General features: G+C 37.2%; 1 protein-coding gene across 1 annotated transcript; it reads left to right on the top strand.

Moving 5' to 3' along the window:
• Window positions 1–6,480: 6,480 nt before the first annotated feature.
• LOC133252117 (olfactory receptor 2T12-like) lies at window positions 6,481–7,626 on the top strand. Its single transcript, XM_061424835.1, has one exon. The coding sequence runs from the start codon at window positions 6,613–6,615 to the stop codon at window positions 7,624–7,626; it is 1,014 nt and encodes a 337-aa protein (XP_061280819.1). The 5' UTR covers window positions 6,481–6,612.
• Window positions 7,627–18,912: the final 11,286 nt, after the last annotated feature.

Below are 18,912 nucleotides of genomic sequence, written 5' to 3' on the forward strand. Positions count from 1 at the left end.
TATATTAACTCCTTATCAGATATATAGTTGGCAAATATTTTCTCCCACTGTGTACGTTGCCTATTTTGTGATTGTTAATGTTGCTGTGATGGAGAAGGCAATGGCACCCCACTCCAGTACTCTTGCCTGGAAAATCCCATGGATGGAGGAGCCTGGTGGGCTGCAGTCCATGGGGTCGCTAAGAGTCGGACACCACTGAGCGACTTCACTCTCACTTTTCACTTTCCTGCCTTGGAGAAGGAAATGGCAACCCACTCCAGTGTTCTTGCCTGGAGAATCCCAGGGACGGGGAGCCTGGCGGGCTGCCGTCTCTGGGGTCGCACAGAGTCTGACACAACTGAAGCGACTTAGCGGTGGCAGCAGCAGCATGTTGCTGTGAAGACATTTTAGTTTGATATGATACTACTTGCCTATTTTTGCTTTTGTTGCTTGAATTTTTGGTGCCATATCCAAAAAATCATTACTAACATAATGTCAAGAAAGTTTCTCCTAATATTTTCTTCTAGGAGTTAATAATTTCCTGTCTTATATTTCGGCCTTTACTCTATTTTTAGTTGATTTTTGTATAAGATGTAAAATAAGATTTCTATCTTATTATTTAGCATATGAGTATCCAGTTTTCACAATACATGTACTGAAGAAATGATCCTTTCCCACTTAATTTACATGGTGAAGTATTTCTGTTTTCAGTTAAGCTGGCTGATTTCTTGCATTACTGGACAGAAATTATTTGCATCTGTACTGGACACAAATACACATGTTCATACACAACTTCACAAATTCTAGGCCTTAAAAACTTAGTAGTAAATAGTAAGTTAAACACAGAGGCATTCACCTAGAGAGCTAAGCAATCTTTAAACAAGCATCTTAAACAATGCTCCAGGATAATACAGAAATGACAGGCTCTTTTCCCTTTGCCTTATTTTCTATTATAGATAACTTTTCACAATGCTTGGGTCAATATCAACAGAAACACTACTTTAGAGATTTTTTTTCCCCTGTTCAAAACAATCACAATAATGATAACAATAAACACTGATACGGCATTTACAATGGGCCAGATACCTCTCCAGGTAGTTTACAACTATTTGATTTAATCCTTCTAATAATGCTACCAAGTAAGCAATGTTACACATATTTCCTGGAAAAGAAAGGCAGGGCTTATTCATTACAGTAATGCAAGATTGTGAAATGGATAAGGAATAGACACAAGGATTTAAACACACACACACAATTTGGAATTGATGAGTTTATGGAGCACTGACATCCAGTTCAGGATAGAGTCAACATTCACCTTTAGATGGTGTAATTAAGGAAATATTTCTCAAAGTGTAATTAACAAGCCCTTCTGGTGATTCAGATATTCCCTAAATTCTGAGAATCACAAATTTAAAATGATTTAGAGATAAATCTTTCTACTCTGGTATCTCAGGACAGTATTTTAAAAAGTATTAATATTGTTTGCATTCTTGTAGAGCTGTCTATTTCAGGCAATTAAATCACATGTGTTTGGTTCAAGGAGCAGAATTCCAGTTTTGCCTTGAACAATTTCTTGTATTTGCTGTTCCCAATAGTGTCACATTGCTTCATCTTACCACTCAGGATTCTTTTGCTTTAACGAAAATCTAGGAGGTAAATTAGTTCATTTCATCATCTACTCTGAAGAAACATTTATCTGTGTTCCCTTGCCATAGAAGATTTGCCTTTGCAAGTGCCATTGCTCCAGGGAAGATATTTTGTAGGTGTAGCATATTTTAAGCAGTCATATAGGACTGCTAAGTAAATATGGCATGTAGCCAGGAGCAGAAAGCAGTATCCTTAACACTCATATAAGCAAACATTTGTAGCCAACCTATCAGAAAGATTGAGCATCAAATATGTATATATACACATTTCATGGATTGTGACTCTTCTATAGAGGTGAGTCTAATTGGTTTGAAAATCATTTACTCATTTTTTAAGAAGTCATCTCAGTCAATTCATATTTGCTATGTACTTGATGCTTTACATTTGAATTTTTAATTTCATAGTAATTTTGTAACATTTCATCCACAAATGATAAAAAATAAGAGCCTCCCTATTGTCTACATGTAAGCTGTGAGCTGTGTCCACTCTGTGAGTTAAAAAGTCATTTTGAAATGGAAGTGAATGCAGTCAATTTATTGAGTTAATATTAAGGTGATTTTTCACTGAACAGTGGGACAGTTTTAAGGAAATAACCATACTATATCAGTATCTTGTGACTATAAAGGCACTTTCTTTGTGAAGTGCAGGATGGCAGAAGAGAAAAGGAGTTTATAAAGGACAACTCCCAGTAATTCATGACAGTGATCTCTACCAGTGTTTACAAGTAAGTGTGGATAGGGGGAGACTATAATCAATTTGTGTAACAGCATCAGAAAGGGCATACTTTTGAGATTAATGGAGTCTCAAAATATTTTTCATATAAGAGGCACAAAGTAAGTATAAAACATTGGGGGGGCAAGATATTCTGTTACTTTAAAGAAAATTAAACAAAGTCCCTTTTCTTTCTCTAAAGGATACATACATGTGCATCTAAAAAAGTATACATCCTCCAATTAAAATAAATAAATTTATATTAAAATAAAATAAAATCAGAGGCCACAGTTTGTAGAAAAAAAAATAAAATAAAACATTTTATTGTGAAAAAAATTTTTAAAATAAGAGACTGAAAAAATAAAAATATTTTTTAAAAAAAGTATACATCATCTATTTCTGGAGGAGAAATATTTCTATAATTTCTGGAAAAAATATGTATAGTTTTAATTTTTTTCAATTTTTACCCTATTTATTAATAACATGCTGGAATTAATTTTGTCCACAATTGACCTAATGAAGAAATACTTATAAGGGCATGTCCATAGTCATAATTTGCTGAGTTTATGTAGCCTTTTATTTAACAGCTAAACATTTCACATAGCAAGTAAATACATTGATATATTCATAATTACAAAAATTCTTCATTTAAGCATACTTTGTATGATATTTAGGAAAAAAAGATGAAGCTCCTTGTCTATATAACTGAAAAAATTATGTAATACATTTAAGCTGACATTTTTATTAAATTACCATATTGAATTTTGAGCAGTGTAATTTATTAAAACAATAAACAAATATAACAGATTTATTTACTTTTACTATTTTTTCATTTTAAAGAGTAATAGTTCCAAGTTTTATTCTTATTTAATTTAAACACATACATGCGTGCATGCATGTGTATGTGTGTATCTCTATCATTTAAGTTTTGCCTTTGAACGTCACCTTCAATTTGCCAGAGCATTCAGTCAATTTATCAAATCAATGTATTATACTGAGATTTTCTAGCTCCTGTTTACATAAAAATTTTTTAAATGGCAGCAAATGATCCTGAATGATGAATTAAATTAAAATTTAAAATTTTGTCTGAGTCTGCAAAATGACTTGGGAAATTATTTCAAAAATCTGTCATGTACAAAATGTCTTCTTTTAATTATCTGAGTAATCTGTTTAGGAGGTTTACAATTTTAAGCCTAAGTAAACAAACAAAACAAAGTTGACTGACCTATCACATATGTAGAAAATGACAGAATGATTCTTAAACCAGGACTTCTGTATTCCAGGTCTCGTGGTCTTTGTTCAACATCAGTAAGATGAATCCAAGGGTAACTTAAATTTATAATGAAGGCAGAAGGAGTCTGAATTCAAGGTTCATGGCAAAAATAGGAGAAAGATATTTTAAATAGCATATACAACAAGGGTGGAGAAGGCAATGGCACCCCACTCCAGTACTCTTGCCTGGAAAATCCCATGGATGGAGAAGCCTGATAGGCTGCAGTCCATGGGGTCACTAAGAGTCGGACACCACTGAGCGACTTCACTTTCACTTTTCACTTTCATGCACTGGAGAAGGAAATGGCAACTCACTCCAGTGTTCTTGCCTGGAGAATCCCAGGGACGGGGAGCCTGGTGGGCTGCTGTCCATGGGGTCACACAGAGTCAGACATGACCTAAGCGACTTAGCAGCAGCAGCATAGCACAAGGGACTGCGTATACTAGATAGAGGTTATTTGGACTCACAAAGTTTAACAATGCCTTGATTGGGTAAAGTAGAATACCTATTTTTCTGGTATCTGATGCTTAAACAAGTCTCCAAAAGATACTGGTGTTAATATGTGTTTTATGTCTGTTCAAATGTGAATGTTCTTGTGGTTCAAATAGTGATTTAATAAGCAATTAGCACTGCTTTTCTGCAGATGTTTTAAAAAGACTGCTAGCAGCAGCAGTGTGTATGCTGTCATGATTTCTCTGCAAGAGGTGGGCTATGATGGCCATATAATTTTTATAGAATTAAGATATTCACAAAATCAAACTCTTTAGAACAGAAAGCATCATCACTACCTCTGTCTGTAATAATCAATAACTGGAGAAATTCTAGACAACAGACTTAGAAATCATTACATCTCTAAAGATTTGATGATGTTTTCTTCACCATATCAGAAATAAAGTCTGCAAACCTTCAGTTCAGTTCAGTTCAGTCGCCCCCTGCCCATCACCAACTCCCAGAGCTTGCTCAAACTCATGTCCATTGAGTCAGTGATGCCATTCAACCATCTCAACCTCTGTTATCCCCTTATCCTCCCACCTTCAATCTTTCCCAGCATCAGGGTCTTTTCAAATGAGTCAGTTCTTCACATCAGGTGGCCAAAGTATTGGAGTTTCAGCTTCATTATCAGTCCTTCCAGTGAATATTCAGGACTGATTATCTTTAGGATGGGCTGGTTGGATCTCCTTGCTGTCCAAGGAACTCTCAGTAGTCTTCTCCAACACCACAGTTCAAAAGCATCGATTCTTTGGCACTCAGCTTTCTTTATAGTCCAACTCTTAACATCCGTACATGACTACGGGAAAAACTATAGCTTTGACTTGGCGAACCTTTGTTGGCAAAATGATGTCTCTGCTTTTTAATATGCTGTCTAGGTTGGTCATAACTTTTCTTCCAAGGTGTCTTTTAATTTCATGGCTGCAGTCCCCATCTGCAGTGATTTTGGAGCCCCCAAAAATGAAATCTGTCACTATTTCCACTGTTTCCCCATCTATTCGCCATGAAGTGATGGGACTAGATGCCATGATCTGCAAATGTTACATTTATTTTTTTTTTTTAAGTGGCACATTTGTGCATTTTTTTCTGCTAATAACAAGGGATTATTGGTTCCTTGCAGTATATACTCTTCTGCTCTTTATAAATTTACATGTTTTTTTTTCTTAGTATCAACTTTAAAAATGGTAAACACTAAAAAAATTCTTACTTGTACTCCATGTATAATGGCTTTCAACCTGTAAATCCTTTCTAATGAAGCTGTACTCATTTATCTCAGTCATTTCAGTTTTGTTTTCCCTGGTGGCTCACATGGTAAAGAATCCACCTGAAATGCAGGAGACCTGAGTTCAATCCCTGGGTTGGGAAGATCCCCTGGAGAAGGGCACGGCAACCCACTCCAGTATTTCTGCCTGGAGATTCCCCATGAACAGAGCTGCTGGCAGGCTACAGTCCATGGGGTCCCAAAGAGTCAGACTGACTGAGTGACTAAGCACACACAGCACACGAAAATGGTTCTTTTTTGTTGAATATTAAAAACTATGTTTAAAGACAAGCAACATATTCGAATTTAGGTATTTTTAAAATAAAGTGTTTTTTCTTCCAAAGTATCTTTACATTTTGTTAATAATTACACTTCATGGTAATGAAGTTGCTTTAAAATTGTTTCTTTGTCCTTTTAGTAATGTTACTTCTCATTATAATTATTGGTATTTCCTCTGAGCATTTATTAACATGAAAGATCTTTCATGCTTCCCTGTCATATTCACCTGATGATTTGAAATCTCTGTGACAGTATACTTTGCAGTGAAATGGTGTTTAGGCCTTGTCACCAAGCCTTAGTAAGCTGGAGAAATAAGTTTGTGAGAATAAGTGTTGTGGGAAAACATTGAAGATTTCAGAGGACATAGTAATGAACTAGAATATCTGCACTTTAAAATCATGTAAATAGAAATAGTGATTCAGTGAGAAAAAGAAAAAAAAGGACATTTTCATCAATTACTGAGGATATTATCTCCCTTCAATGCAGAAATTTTGTTTCACTTATATTAATCCGTTCCATTTCATGGTCCTAGGAACTATAATTTCTCGTTATATATTAAAAAACTAGATCAAATATGTTACAATTTCCAACATTTAGAAAAAATTACCTGTCATTAAAAAAATATAGATGACAAATTTCTAAATGAGTGTTTATTTCCTCAATAAGTTAATTTGGTTTCATTACATATAATAAGAGCATAAAATAACAATACAAAATGTATAGTCAAAGTAACTATTTACAATTATTTAATCATTCACATTGTTTTCTGCTTTTGATCTATTTTAATCTATCATCTCAATTAGTTAATACAGTATTCTCTGAATTATATAGCTTGACCTTACTTAAAATATTAACATTTATTAACATTCCACTATAGAGAAGTGGATGATAGGTCAAGAAGACTCACTATAAACAGGAAGTAAGGCTTTGAATCAGGTCCTTGGATCCCATATCCACTACATACCCAGAAGTTATGAAGTTGAACCGTGATTTTTGGATAATAAAAGCCCTTACCTTTTCTTTTTTTTCATTTTCAGTGTCATATCCAGCAGAAATCATGGAGAAGAGAAATACAACCTTAGACTTTATTCTCCTAGGAATCTTTAAGCACACAAGATCCCACCTCTTTCTATTTATGATGGTGCTGACAATGGCCATTGCTTCCTTGATGGCCAATGCCCTCATGCTTCTCTTGATTCTCCTGGACCCCCGACTCCACAGGCCCATGTACTTCCTACTGAGCCAATTCTCCCTCATGGACCTGATGTTGGTTTCCTCCATCATGCCCAAAATGGCTGCTGACTACTTGACATGGAACAAATCCATCTCTCCTGCTGGCTGTGGGTTGCAGATTTTTGTCTCACTCACGCTTGGTGGTGCAGAGAGTTTCCTCCTAGCCACCATGTCCTATGACCGTTATGTAGCTGTTTGCCACCCACTGAGATACCCTGTACTCCTGAACTGGCGATTATGTATTCAAATGACTTTGGGCTCTTGGTTCCTGGGGGCAGCTGATGGGCTCATGCAAGCAGCCACTACACTGAGCTTCCCATTTTGCAGTGCTCATGAGATCGATCATTTCTTCTGTGAGGCCCCCATGTTGGTGCGTTTGGCTTGTGCTGACACATCAGTCTTTGAAAATGCCATGTACGTTTGCTGTGTGTTAATGCTCCTAATTCCCTTTTCCTTCATTCTGTCTTCCTATAGCCTCATTCTCTCTGCCGTTCTCCATTTGCGTTCTCAAGAAGCCCTCAGGAAGGCTTTTGCCACCTGTTCCTCCCATTTAGCTGTGGTGGCACTCTTTTATGGACCTGCCATTTTTATCTACATGAGACCCAAATCCTATAGGTCAGCTAACCATGATAAGGTTGTGTCAGCATTCTATACTATCTTTACTCCTGTGCTGAACCCCCTCATCTACAGTTGGAGGAACAGTGAGGTCAGAGAAGCCTTGAAAAGGTGGCTGGGAAAATGTGCGGACTTCTAATGCCAGCAAACTTAGTCCCAGTATTTAACATTATCCATTGTCAAATTATTGAGCTTATTAGCATTTTAATCATATTATAGCTATCTCTTCTTTAGTAATGCTTGAAAAGAAAATTAAATTCAGGTATAATAGGGAGTTGTTAAGAATTGTCAGTCTACCGTGTGTGTGTGTGCATGCGCACATGCACATGCACACTCACTCAGTCCCTCAGTACAGTCTGACTCTTTGTGACCCCATAGACCGCAGCCTGCCAGGCTCCTCTGTCCATGGGATTTTATAAGCAAGAATACTGGCCCATATCAAGATATAATGTTTCTTGAGCTTTTACTATTTGCTATACCTCATGCTAAGCAGCAAGAGTTCTGGAGTGGGTTGCCACTACCTTCTCCTGAGGATCGAATTCACCTCTCCTGCATCTCATGCACAGATAGGCAGATTCCCTTACCTCAGAAGCCTGAAATTATTTTGCATCCTATGACAACCATGTGATATAAGTATTTTGACTCCCATTTTCTAAATAAACAGGAAGTTAGAAAGTTAAATATTATCGCCAATAACAAACAGTGAAAATGTTAAAAATGGGACTGATATTTTACTTCTTTCTAGTAATTTATTCTTAATATTATGTTTTATATGTCTTTGTTCTGTGCATTTCTAATAATTAAATATAGAGATCAAAGAAAGATAAGAACACTGCTATTTAGCTATAATTTAAAATGAAAGCCCATGGCACAGGAGAAAGTGTGTAATCGAAATATTAAATTGTCACAATATTGTTTTTTATTTCTCTGCAGACTGTATTATTTGGTATTCGAAGGCAGTCTTTTCAATTCATGCAACTTTTCATTTAAGTAATCCATACCTTTCCCTAGGATCTAATTGTAACTGCAATGAATAATATGTTTTAACGCAAACCACAAATAAAATCTTATTTTTGAAACTGATTTTGTCCATAATATTTAAAGGGTATATTGATTTATGATGGACATGGGTCCATGGATATTACCTGAGATACATAAATATACTCAATCTTAATAAACCACCTGATGATAATGAGTTTTCAAATGTGAGTAAGAATTAGATATTTCTTTTTTAAAAGTTATCACAGACACTTGATCTCTACAAATGTGCAGATCACTAGGGCTATTTCTTATACAAAATACAGGTCACTCCTTAAGGGTTGGGAAAGAGTACTATTTATTTGTTAAAGACACATTCTAGGCAGATACAACAGAACATTTGGTCATCAAAGTCAAACGCCCATCAGAAACTGCATAAATTGGCCTATGCAATCACAGATGACACCACTCTTATGGCAGAAAGCGAAGAAGAACTAAAGAGCCTCTTGATGAAAGCAAAAGAAGAGGGTGAAAAAGAGGCTTAAAATTCAACATTCAGAAAACTAGGATCATCGCATCTGGTCCCATCACTTCACAGCAAATGGATGAGGAAACAATGGAAACAATGAGAGACTTTATTTTTTAGGCTCCAAAATCACTGCAGATGGTGACTGCAGTCATGAAATTAAAAGACCCTTGTTCCTTGGAAGAAAAGCTATGACCAACCTAGACAGCATATTAAAAAACAGAGACATTACTTTGCCAACAAAGGTCCATCTAGTCAAAGCTATGGTTTTTAAAGTAGTCATGTATGGATGTGAGAGTTGGACCATAAGAAGGCTGAGTGCAGAAGAATTCATGCTTTTGAACTGTGGTGCTGGAGAAGACTCTTGAGAGTCTCTCAGATTGGAAGGAGAGCAAACTGGCCAATCCTCAAGGGACTCAGTCCTGAATATTCACTGGAAGTCCTGACGTTGAAGCCGAAGCTCCAATACTTTGGCCATCTGATGCAAAGAGCTGACTCAGTGGAAAAGACCCTGACACTGGATAAGATTGAAGGCAGGAGGAAAAGGGGATGACAGAGGATGAGATGGTTGGATGGCATCACTGACTCAATGGACATGAGTTTAAGCAAGCTCCCAGAGATAGTGAAGGACAAAGAAGACTGCAGGCATGCTGCAGTCCATGGAATTGCAAAGAGTCAGACACGACAGAGTGACTGAATAAAAGATCTGAACAAAATGTAGTTAAATATGAAATCAATAATTAAAAAATAATTTCAAAATAGTTTTCAAAGTTATAAAATGTACACCTCTTTATTGTTTTGATTACTTTGGGGATTTCCTACTCTTAATTCTTTAATAAAATTTTCACAAAAATTCCAAAAGTTGCACTGGTATATTTTTCATATATGTCTAGAAATAAAGTAGTACCAGATAGAGGCAATATATCAAAAGTATGAATAATAAGAGAATGTTAATTGGAGACTGAACTCCCAACCTGATCTCACTAAAAGAGATCAGTCCTGGGTGTTCTTTTGAAGGACTGATGCTAAAGCTGAAACTCCAATATATCATCATTAAGTCATTTATTTACAGTTGATATAGATTTTTATTAATTTTATTAAATACAAATTCACAAGTAAATTTTGATGAATTTTACATATGTTTATGCCAGTGTAACCATAATAAATATTAAGGTTTAGAATATTTCTAGTATTCTTGAAGTCTTCCTTTTGCTATCTTCCAGTCAATAACTCCAGAAATCCTTACTTAAAATATCAGTGTTATTTATGCCATATTTTGTTTCCTCAGTACTATGAACATTTATTTATAGTTTTATATTCCTATTAAATACTATGTTTTATTTATTGTGGAATATTAATATTATAACATTTATTAATTCATCTCTTGTGAATACTTGAATTGTTTCCAGTTTTGGGCTACTGTAAATTAAACTGCTGCAGACATTTCTGTATTACCAATTAATAAACTCAGCTTTCATTTCTGTTTAGACAACAGTGGAATTATTAGTTCATTAGTTATAATAATATTGATCAGTACTTGATAACGTTAAATTTTACTAAGATTTTTACGTGAACTTATATTCTATTGGCAAAGCTCACTTATAAACTGAGAATGTTGGTTGTTTTACATTATTGTAAGTCCTTTTAATTTTAGCCACTGAAATACTTAGTTTCCCGTTGTAGTTTTTTAACATTTATTATTTATTTATTTGGCACTGGTTTGTGTGTCTGCCCTCTGATGCCTCTCGCAACACCTTCCATCTTACCTGGGTTTCTCTTACCTTGGACGTGGGGTATCAATTCACAGCTGGTCTAGAAAAGCGTGGCCGCTGCTCCTTACCTTGGACTAAGGGTATCTCCTCACAGTCACCACTCCTGACCTTGAATGTGGAGTAGCTCCTCTCTGCCCTCCTGCGCCAGTGCAGCCACCTCTCCTTGGACATGGGGTTGCTCCTCTTGGCCAGGCTTCAGCAATACATGAACTTCCAGATGTTCAAGCTGGTTTCAGAAAAGGCAGAGGAACCGGAGATCAAATTGCCAACATCCACTGGATCATCTAAAAAGCAAGAGAGTTCCAGATAAACATCTATTCCTGCTTTATTGACTATGCCAAAGCCTTTGGCTGTGTGGATCACAATAAACTGTGGAAAATTCTGGAAGAGATGGGAATACCAGACCACCTGACCTGCCTCTTGAGAAACCTATATGCAGGTCAGGAAGCAACAGTTAGAACTGGACATGGAACAACAGACTGGTTCCAAATAGGAAAAGGAGTATGTCAAGGCTGTATATTGTCACCCTGCTTATTTAACTTCTATGCAGAGTACATCATGAGAAATGCTGGGCTGGAAGAAGCACAAACGGGAATCAAGATTGCAGGGAGAAATATCAATAACCTCAGATATGCAGATGACACCACCCTTATGGCAGAAAGTGAAGAGGAACTAAAAAGCCTCTTGATGAGAGTGAAAGAGGAGAGTGAAAAAGTTGGCTTAAAGCTCAACATTCAGAAAACGAAGATCATGGCATCTGGTCCCATCACTTCATGGGAAATAAATGGGGAAACAGTGGAAACAATGTCAGACTTTATTTTGGGGGGCTCCAAAATCATTGCAAATGGTGACTGCAGCCATGAAATTAAAAGACACTTACTCCTTGAAGAAAAGCTATGACCAACCTAGATAGCATATTAAAAAGCAGAGACATTATTTTGCCAACCAAGGTCCGTCTAGTCAAGGCTATGGCTTTTCCTGTGGTCATGTATGAATGTGAGAGTTGGACTGTGAAGAAGGCTGAGCGCTGAAGAATTGATGCTTTTGAACTGTGGTGTTGGAGAAGACTCTTGAGAGTCCCTTGGACTGCAAGGAGATCCAGCCAGTCCATTCTGAAGGAAATCAGCCCTGGGATTTCTTTGGAAGGAATGATGCTAAAGCTGAAACTCCAGTATTTTGGCCACCTCATGTGAAGAGTTGATTCATTGGAAAAGACTCTGATGCTGGGAAGGATTGGGGGCAGGAGGAGAAGGGGACGACAGAGGATGAGATGGCTGGACGGCATCACTGACTCGATGGACGTGAGTCTGAGTGAACTCCGGGAGTTGGTGATGGACAGGGAGGCCTGGCATGCTGCGTTTCATGGGATCGCAAAGAGTCGGACACGACTGAGCGACTGATCTGATCTGATCTGGTTAACCTGTCTGCTTCATCCTTGATTTATTTTGCAATGAAGTAAGAGCTTTAAATTCACCAGGATCATATTTATATCATTTAATTGTAAAATATTTTTAAGTATAATATTTTGAACCAAAGTATCTATTCAAACTACCTCTGTGGCTGACCTGTTTGTTTTCTGACAAGTGTATCTTGATGAACAAAGTTTTTCAGCTTGATAAAATTTAATTTATCATTTAAAAAAAAATATGGTCAGTAGCTCTTTAGGTGTGTACTTTCTGAGAAATCATTGTGTTGTGAAATGAAATATTTTCTGCTATACCAGTAAACAAGCCATATTACAGTCATTCAGGAATTCCAGTCTTTCAAATGCAAACTTATGAGCCCAGGTTAAACAATACCAGCCATTTAGCTGCCATCAATCACTTTGTCCACTGTAAGAGCTGAGCAACTTAGAGCTGGGTGGATACAAGAACGTGCAAGAGGCAGCCATCCACCATATTCTCCACTCCTTAAGGTAAAGGAGAAATTAAGGATGTGAACAATAGCCATTCAAAAAGCAAGATGTGACCCCAGATACCTGAGATGCATATAAAAGAAATTATTTCAGTAAACCTAGACTCTTGCATCTTCCTATACACAGAAGAGTGCTAAATCCCTTAGTGTGTGAGATCCAGTTTTCCTTAATAACAGTATTCTTTTGCATTCAGAATACCTGTCTCCTTGCTGCAAACTTCTATATAGCCTGAATCTTCCCCTCACCTCCTAGGAGTCTCTCTGGGCTACCTGAGATGCTATTTCCTGGACTTGGGGTTCTCATGATTCTCATCAACTATACTTAATTCTTAACTTGTGAGTATTTTTTTCAGTTGACAGCGTACTTGAAGGATGTAAAAACATATTATGCATTTACTTCTAGTGTTTATGTTAGTCCATACATCAACTGAGAGAGAATAATCATGGTAAAATATTATGCCTCAGTCAAAAGCCGTATACATCTAAACACTAATTTTCTTTTAACTTCTCTAGCAATATTTTGTGGGTTTTAAATAACTATTTTGCCTAGTATTTCTTATATAGTAGTTCCCCTGCCTTTATCCGTGGTTTTGTTTTCCATGTTTCCAGTTACCCATGGTAAGCTGTTGGGTTTCCTTGGCAGCTCAGGTGGTAAAGGATCTGCCTGCAGTGCAGGAGACCCTGGTTCAATCTCTAAGTCAGAAAGATCACCTGGAGAAAAGAATAGCTATCCACCCCAGTATCCTTGACTGGAGAATTCCATGGACAGAGGAGCCTGGCAGGCTGCAGTTCATGGGGTCACAAAGAGTCAGATATGACTGAGTGGCTAACATAGTAAAATGAATAGAAAATATTAAATGAAAAATTCTAGAAATAAAAGTTCTGAAGTTTTGTGAAATGAAAATAGCTCCTGCCATATTAATCATCAAAAAAAGTCACAGCCATCAGCGATTTCTGGCTTCCAAATGTGAACAAGGGCAACCAAAACTGCAATCCAGAGGATGCTGCCACCGCTCAAGGTAATTGCTGAGGAGCTGGTGAAATGCAAGAAGCAAGGTGAACAAGGAAACAAGACTGGCCCCAAACAGCTGAGATACATATGAAAGGAAGGAAATCAGTGAGTCCAGAGGCTTGTGTTTTCATATACACAGAAAACTAAATTCCTTAATTTGATATCTGATCTTTGATGTTCAGACTGCTTCCTCCTTTTATTGCAAACTTGTATATAGACTGACTTCCCCCTGCTACTGAGATGCTGTCTCCTGGGCTCAACTTCCTAACATTCTCACCAAATAAAATAAGTCTCTACTTTCAGGTTGCGACTATCGTTTTTAGTCAACAGTTTTAAAGTGCACATTATTTTAAGTAGTATGATAAAACCTCTCACCACCATACTCATTCCCCTTGAGATGTGCATTATCCCTTTGTCAAATGTATCCTGCCAATAAGTCACATAGTAGATCAGTGCAAAGAAATATGGGGGAAGAATAGAATGGGAAAGACTAGAGATCTCTTCAAGAAAATGAGGGATACCAAGGGAACATTTCAGGCAAAGATGGGCACAATAAAGGACAGAAATAGTATGGGCGAAATAGAAGCAGAGATATTAAGAAGAGGTGGCAAGAATATACAGAACTATACAAAAAAGATCATTGTGACCTAGATAACTATGGTTGTGTGATCATTCACCTAGATCCAGACATCCTTAAATGAGAAGTCAAATGAGCTTCAGGAAACATCACTATGAACAAAGCTAGTGGAGGTGATGGAATTCCAGTTGAGCTACTTCAATTCCTAAAAGATGATGCTGTGAAAGTGCTGCATTCGATATGTCAGCAAATTTGGAAAACTCAGCAGTGGCCACAGGACTGGAAAAGGTATGTTTTCATTGCAATCCCAAAGAAGGGCTATGCCAAAGAATGTTCAAACTACCGCACAATTGCATTCATTTCATATGATAGCAAAATAATGCTCAAAATTCTCCAAGTCAGGCTTCAACAGTACAGGAACCAAGAACTTCCAGATGTTCAAGTTGGATTTCAAAAAAACAGAGGAACCAGAGATCAAATTTCCAACATCTGTTGGATCATCATAAAAGCAAGAGAGCTCCAGAAAAACATCTCTTTCTGCTTTATTGATTATGCCAAAGCCTTTGACTGTGTCATGTAGATCAAAGCAAACTGTGGAAAATTCTTCAAGTGATGGGAATACCAGACCATGTTACTTGCTTCCTGAGAAATCTGTATTCAGGTCAAGGAGCAATAGTTAGAACCAGACATGGAACAACATGGAACAACAACATGGAATGGAGTACATCAAGTCTGTATATTGTCACCCTGTTTATTTAACTTACATGCAGAGTAGACCATGAGAAATGCCAGGCTAGATGAAGCACAAGCTGGAATCAAGGATTGTCGGGAGAAATATCAATAACCTCAAATATGCAGATGACACCACCCTTATGGCAGAAAGTGAAGAACTAAAGAGCCTCTTGATGAAAGTGAAAAGACAGTGAAAAAGCTGGTTTAAAACTCAACATTCAAAAAACTAAGAGCGTGGCATCTGGTCCCATCACTCCATGGCAAATAGATGGAGAAACAATGGAAATAGTGACAGTCTTTATTTTCCTGAACTCTGTAATCACTGCAGATGGTGACTACAGCCATGATATTAGAAGACACTTGCTCCTTGGAAGAAAAGCTATGACCAAATTAAACAGCATATTAAAAAGAAGAGACATTACTTTGCCAACAAAGGTCCATCTAGTCAAAGATTTGTTTCTCCCCAGTAGTCATGTATGGATGTGAGAGTTGGACTATAAAGAAAGCTGAGTGCTGAAGAATTGATCCTTTTGAACTATGATGTTGGAGAAGACTCTTGAGAATCCCTTGGACTGAAAGGACATCCAATCAGTCAATCCTCAAGGAAATTAGTCCTGAACATTCATTGGAAGGACTGATGCTGAAGCTGAAGCCCCAATACTTTGGCCTCCTGATGCAAAGAACTGACTCATTGGAATAGACCCTGATGCTGGGAAAGATTGAAGGTGGGAGGAGAAGGGGATGACAGAGGATGAGATGGTTGGATGTCATCACTGACTCAGTGAACATGAATTTGAGCAATCTCTGGGGGTTGGTGATAGACAGGGGAGCCTGGCATGCTGCAGTCCATGGAGTCACAAAGAGTTGGACATGGCTGAGCAACTGAACTGAACTGAGTCATTTTGGCTATTATGTCAACTGTCACACTATTGCAGCAGTATTATGTTTAAACTTTGGCCACCTCATGCGAAGAGTTGACTCATTGAAAAAGACTCTGATGCTGGGAGGGATTGGGGGCAGGAGGAGAAGGGGACAACAGAGGACGAGATGGCTGGATGGCATCACTGACTCGGACATGAGTCTGAGTGAACTCCAGGAGTTGGTGATGGACAGGGAGGCCTGGCATGCTGTGATTCATGGGGTCACAAAGAGTCGGACACGACTGAGCGACTGAACTGAACTGAACTGAGTTTATTTAATAATTTCATAGAGCAAGAATAGTAAATCTGGAAACTTGAAAATAAAAACAGAACTTGGAAAGTGGTTTCTTTAAGTGAAAAAGATAATAGTTCTTGGCATAATAAGGACATTAAAAATGTACTTAGGTTGCTAAGATCTATGGTAAGAATAAATCTATCCATGGGAATATGAAGACAAGAGTAAGGAAAAAATTGTGCATGTTTTGCTATGGCACCTCAATTGTAAACATTGTACACATGTGATAAGTTCTTAGTTAAGATGAAAAACACATTACTTTTGCACAATGAGGTATTTTGAGAGAGATATAGAATCAGATTCCCATAATTTACTACAATGTATTGTTATAAATTTCCTCTTATTAGCTATTGTTGCTAATCTCTTACTATACCTAACATAAATTCAACTTCTACATAAATACATATGCATAGCAAAAACATATTATATATAGGCTTTAGGACTATCAGTTGTTTCAAGTATCCCCTGGCTTTGATAAATGTATGCTTTTAGTCCAATAAATTTGACTTTTTAAGATTAGGTTGTGCACTTGATAGAAAAGAGGTAAAGAAAACATTACAAGGGAAACCTTTAAAGAAAAAAAATTAATAACAACAAACAAGTAACTACTCAAAACATGTTGGAGGATCAAGAAAAAAAAAATCAAGGCTCTCTTAATTTTAGTCGCATAGCCAATGAAATAATTAAGGGAAAAATAACATACTAATATTAAAACAAAAGAGAAAACATGCTCCAGCTCATGATATTTGACTAACCACTTTAATGGTACAAATAATTATGCTAAGAAATAAATCAACATAAGCATCCATTACTAAAATCCATATATTATTATCCCTACTGGTTGGTTACATGTCAGCACAAATGGAAATCATTAGAAGAGTAATAGGCCCCCTTCCTCCCTAAAATGTTAAAAAAGGCCAAGTGGATTACCTGTACTTTTACCCTCACCATGCAGTAACCTGTATGTTATTAGAAGAGATCTAGTAAAACAAAATTTAAGTAAGATTTAAAGTCTCAGAATATAATACCCTAAATGCTCAGGGTGGCTTTGAAAATCATTATATAAGTTGTCCTATAAGAAAGAAATTAGAAAACCATAAATTGAAAGTAAAATCAGCAAATATTGTCAATGAGATGACACAGATTTTAGATTTATCTGACAAGGACTTTAAAACAGATGTCATAAAATTGATTCAATGACTAATTAAAAACAGTTGATTTTTTAAAAATAAATATGTCAATCGATAAATAAAAGTTCTCAGTAAGAAATAAAACATAGAAAGGAGAATCAAATGGAAATTCTAGAACTAAAAAGCACAATATCAGTTTTCTAAAGCTTTGGATGGGTTAATTAGTAGAAAAAGGAAAGTAAAGAAAAGAATCAGTGAACATGAAGGTAGAATGGTAGAGATTATCCCCCTGTAAAAAATAAAATAAGCTTAAAGCAAATAAATACAAACTCAGAGCTCTATAGGACTCCAACAGACCTATTATTCATGTTGTCAGAGTCCCTGTGAGAAAAGAGAAATTTGGTGGCTGAAAAAATAGTAACAAAAGAAATAATGTCTGATGTTTAAGGAACCTCCATACTGTTCTCCAGGGATTCACTGGTGACTCGGTCATTAAAGAATCTGTATGCAATGCATGAGACCTGGGTTCAGTCCTTGGACTAAGAAGATCCCCTGGAGAAAGAAATGGCACTCACTCAAGTATTCTTGCCTGGGAAATCCCATGGACAGAGAAACCTGGTGAGCTACAGTCCATGTGGTTGCAAGAGTCAGACATGACTCAGTGACTAAACCACCACCACCACCACCACCATACTGTCCTCTACAGTGGCGGTATCAATTCACATTCCTATCAATAGTGTAGGAAGGTTCCAGTAAGGCGAGTGCAGAGAAAAAGACAGCAAGCCGGGCAGTCAGGCAAGAAAAGGGAAATTTATTAGAGAGAAAAGAGAGGGTGACTGGCCCTTAAGGAGAACCAGTGTCCTCCCTTTCTGATGGAGTATACCCCACCAATGAAAAATTATCTGAAGGAATGGTCACATAGCCAGAGGTCTGGAATCTGGTGGTCTCGCAGCTTTGATAGGCACCAGTGAGATAACAGGATGCCATTTGGGCAATTTGGTCAGTCTCAAGGACCACTGTGATTTTATTCTTTGTTTGGGAGGTCAACATAACAAGCCATCTTATAAATGACCCACGTCACCCTATCATTCCAGCCTTTTTGATTTAGGATAACGGCTGAAGGTCAATCTTTTATTATAACTGCTTCCTGCAGGATAGGGGTAAGATAAGAAAAGGCTGGAATGCCAGCCAAAGGGGATTTATGTGGGGTCAAAGTTTTTGATAATCTGAGTGAGTTAGAAGTAGCTTGTGGATAGTTAGGTTGGTGAAGGCTTGTAAGCGATCCTGAGATTTTGAAAATAGAAGTATTAAACATAGGCCAAAATTTAGAATAAAGGTAAGTAGAAGGAGAGGGCCTAGAAAAGGTAGGACCCAGGGTATCCAATTCCAATTGCTTAACCAGTTTTCCCATGAATTACTGAGGTGTTGGCATATTCTTGAGGCCCTGTTTGTCAGATTCCTTGCTGCTGCCTTTACAACACCTGATTTATTGCTGTAGAAACAGCAGGCTTCCTCCAAAAATAGGTGTAGGCCTCCTTTTTCTGCTGTGAGGAGGTCTAATCCTCTTCT

This window comes from Bos javanicus, chromosome 7 (assembly GCF_032452875.1).
Source record: "Bos javanicus breed banteng chromosome 7, ARS-OSU_banteng_1.0, whole genome shotgun sequence".
NCBI classification, from domain to species: domain Eukaryota; kingdom Metazoa; phylum Chordata; class Mammalia; order Artiodactyla; family Bovidae; genus Bos; species Bos javanicus.

What these genes read in the sequence shown, in the direction of transcription:
- LOC133252117 (XM_061424835.1), top strand. Translation starts at nt 6,613, where the DNA reads ATGAAGTTGAACCGTGATTTTTGGATAATAAAAGCCCTTACCTTTTCT.